The 3,446-nt window shown below is 39.7% G+C and overlaps 1 protein-coding gene across 1 annotated transcript in view; it reads right to left on the bottom strand.

The window, feature by feature from the left end:
* SCUBE1 (signal peptide, CUB domain, EGF-like 1) overlaps positions 1–3,446 on the bottom strand; it is a gene marked incomplete at its 5' end in the record, with an annotated part of 73,202 nt that overhangs the window by 51,796 nt on the left and 17,960 nt on the right. The window contains one exon of the mRNA XM_010287310.1: positions 240–362. Within this exon, the coding sequence (XP_010285612.1) occupies positions 240–362 (123 nt within the window). The remainder of the gene's footprint in view (positions 1–239; positions 363–3,446) is intronic.

The raw sequence follows: 3,446 nt of genomic DNA, 5'->3' as shown, positions 1-3,446 counted from the left end.
GGCATTCCTACTACTAAAAACACTGAAACAAACTACTAAAAACACTGAAACAAGACATTTAAAAAAATCTTCTAACCCCACCTCAGAAAATGGAAATCTGGTAGGTCTTTCTCTAACTTTACTTCCTATGACAGTACGATTAAACCTGTAGTACAAATGACTTAATTACACACACACAAAAAAAATCCACTGAAAATATCATCTTTGTTATACAAAGAGTAGAATAAATGAACTATTACCTTGGCAAGTCCGTTCATCTGTGAGCAGTTTATAGCCTTTCTGGCAGCTGCACTCAAAGCTGCCAACCGTGTTGCGGCAGAAATGGTCGCAGCCACCGTTGTTTACCAAGCACTCATCAATGTCTGCAAAGAATGAACAGGCAAAAATTTAGTTCACGACAGCAATTCAGTAGGTCAGGGCAGAAGTATAGGAGTTTACTCAGATCTCCAAGGCGGCTACTGTCCCTGTTAGGAATCAGGTTGGTCAGATGTATCCCCTGCCAAACCTTTCTGGCAAGGCTTACAAAAGAGCTATGGGCTGAGTTGTTCTGGAGACAGAGGTATTTCTCTCAGAACTGGAACTGACAGATGACCCAAGCTGAGGCACTTTGATGTTAAGAACATTCAGGGAGGCTTCTTTGTAGATGTGGTGGTCTGCCTGACAGAAGACTTCAGCCTGTGTAAGATGTGAATCCCTTACCTTACATAGGAACTTACCAAAACCCGAGAACACATGAAAAGCTGAAATAACAACAAAGTAAAACATATTTGAATTCTGAAAAAATACCTCCATTATCCCTACATAAACAAATGTAGGGATACATTTGTTCAGAACGAGTGTTACACACTAGCTTGTCCCTTATGAACACAGTGTCACTGAATACCCATTTTCATGTGTCAAACTTCTTTGATTTGGTGTGACAGAAGAGCAACATATGAAATGTTGCTTTTTCAGTCGTTCTGAAGGCAGAGCACCTATTGCCTTTATTTGAAAGCCCTATATATGCCTTTATTTGAAAGCCCTATATATATGTATGAAGGACAGGATCAATGTCTCTTACTTTAAATAATGATTATGAAGTGCATTGATGAACTTGGTAAGACCTCTTTTCTGAACTTCAGATTGGTGATTCTACTTCCTCCACCTTATAACTTCTCCCAAAGATGTTGAAGAACTGGAATGACCAGTCCTTTTTTCATCCCATAGAAGCTTGTGCAATAAGTCTATAATAGGTCACAGAACCTCATTTGAAATAAAGGACATCATTCCATCCTCCCCCATTTATAAAACCATGGATCCATGTTTATTTGAAAAAGAAAAGAATTACTTTTTTTTTCATGAGACCAACAGTGAAAAAAAATAGCTCTTTTTAGGGATGCATGCAGTGAAGAAGTAATATGTCATAGAGCTTTGGCTGCCCACTTCTGGAAGTGAAAACCAGATCTTTCAGAAAACTGAGTGGAAAGTTATGTTTCCTGTTGAAAAGTCTCTTGCTATAAGAGCTTTGAAACTTTGAGGTAACAGCTGGCCATTTAAAAAGCAAATCTTGCAAAATGCAAATCTAGGTGCCAAAAGAGCTAATACGTAGAGATGGAAATCTATCAAAGACAGCATGATGCTGGTGAATGAAGTGTGCATTTAAAAATTATTTGAATTTAGTATGACTTTTAGTGGATGTCACTCATTCATTTTTGAAAACATATGATTACCGACATGGGAGAGTAATAAGGCTTTTACCACATTTCTGCATGTAAAAATATAATCAGCAGCACAAGGAGTGAGGAGGTAAATGTAGAAGTTCTAACAGCTGAGACGCAAATTCAGCCCTCTTTTCTAAACAGCACTTTGCTGCACTGACATTGACAGAAATATTCTCAGGAGGACGTACTACTCAAATAAGCAAGAACAATGTATATTGTTATAAAGGTTTGCTTATGAGCTGTGTTTGTGGCAAAGAGAAAGCAAATTTGCTCTGAGACCCTCTGAACTAATACTACTGCTTATTACTTTTGTGTCTGGTTCTGCAGAGGAGTGGCTTTTGCGTTCAGTTCTATCAAAAGCATGAGGGTAAAATGGTAGGTAGCAGCTGTGGTGGTATTACACCCTGAGTGCTTTGCACAAAGCCAGCTGAAATCTTTGTGTCTCAAAGTGATCTGAAACAAGGAGTTGTGTTTGTTGTCTGTGGTCCTCCAGTTTTGGTGATTAGGCTAGCCAAGAACAGGTAACCTTAGGCTCCCAACCTGATAAATCTGGTGAAGGACACACTAAGGGTTGCTCTACATAATGCCATGACACTGGAGGCAGCAATCCATTTGGTTTCAGCTGTGATCACCAGCACAGGTCAAGATCAGCAGTGAAAACACAAGAATTGTTGGCCCAGTTCCTGCAGGCTGGCATTTCCATTTGTAGAAGCGATTCCTCCCAGCTCCAGTATGTGCAACTGGGACTGCGTTGCAGGTCTTATGATGGATTTACCACAACAACTCCATCCTTTTTCACAGCACAGGTGCACCTAACCGTAGTTTAGTTTGCCCTGACAAAACTGTTGGACAAATGGAATTGTGAATTGAAATCACTAATATATTAAGCATCATAAGCACACAGAGCAGTCATCCATCATGAAGAAGGTCTCTTTTACCCATGATAAGAACAACATGACCTTTGGGCTACTCTGCTGCCTGAGACCGCTTGAAGCAGAAATTACTTGCAGCCTGTCAAACACCATTCTGAAATAAGGATTGATGTTTTAAACGATGGCCCCTGGATTTCACACATTAAATTCCAAATTCCAGTCTCACTAACTTTCTTTTCAGGGTCTCTGAAGACCGTAAGGGACAAAAATTAAACCCTCCTGGCCTCAGAGGTAGATTTGAAGCTGTTAATCATTGTAATTCCACTAACAATGCAGCGTATCAGTTTTACACTAGCAATTCTTTGGAATAATCCTGAACCAGGATCTGGGTAAAACCTGGGGGAGTCCACAGGAAAAGAAAGTATTTATTCAGTTCTTCTAGCTGGAAAACATGACATGGCCTTTTGAAACCAGGACCATCAAAATAGAATAGAGGTCAAAACTGCTAGCTGCAAAAACATTCTAAATAATACAAACAGCACCAATGTCTCTGCTTTCACTGTATTTCTTTCCATGGCCATATTGAGACTGACAAGGCATGTAAAAATTATTTCACTCTATGGAGAGCAGTGCATTGCTGCATTTCACTTGAAAGAGAGCAGTATCCAACCGTATCATGTCTAACTGGTTCATAGAAATTGCACCAAGTCTATATCCCCACTATTTTTCTTTCCATAGCTATAAATAATTCATGTTACGAACCATGTGAAAATAAACGATTCCACTGTGTGAGAAGGCGAGGCCCCATTTATCTTTAGACTGACTGGTACCCAACTTTGTCAAGTGCCCGTTGTGAACTTCACAGAGAGCATGC

Source organism: Phaethon lepturus, unplaced genomic scaffold, assembly GCF_000687285.1.
Source record: "Phaethon lepturus isolate BGI_N335 unplaced genomic scaffold, ASM68728v1 scaffold11635, whole genome shotgun sequence".
Lineage (NCBI taxonomy): Eukaryota > Metazoa > Chordata > Aves > Phaethontiformes > Phaethontidae > Phaethon > Phaethon lepturus.
Note: the sequence above shows the minus strand (reverse complement) of the source record. Positions and strands in the feature narration are given on the sequence as shown.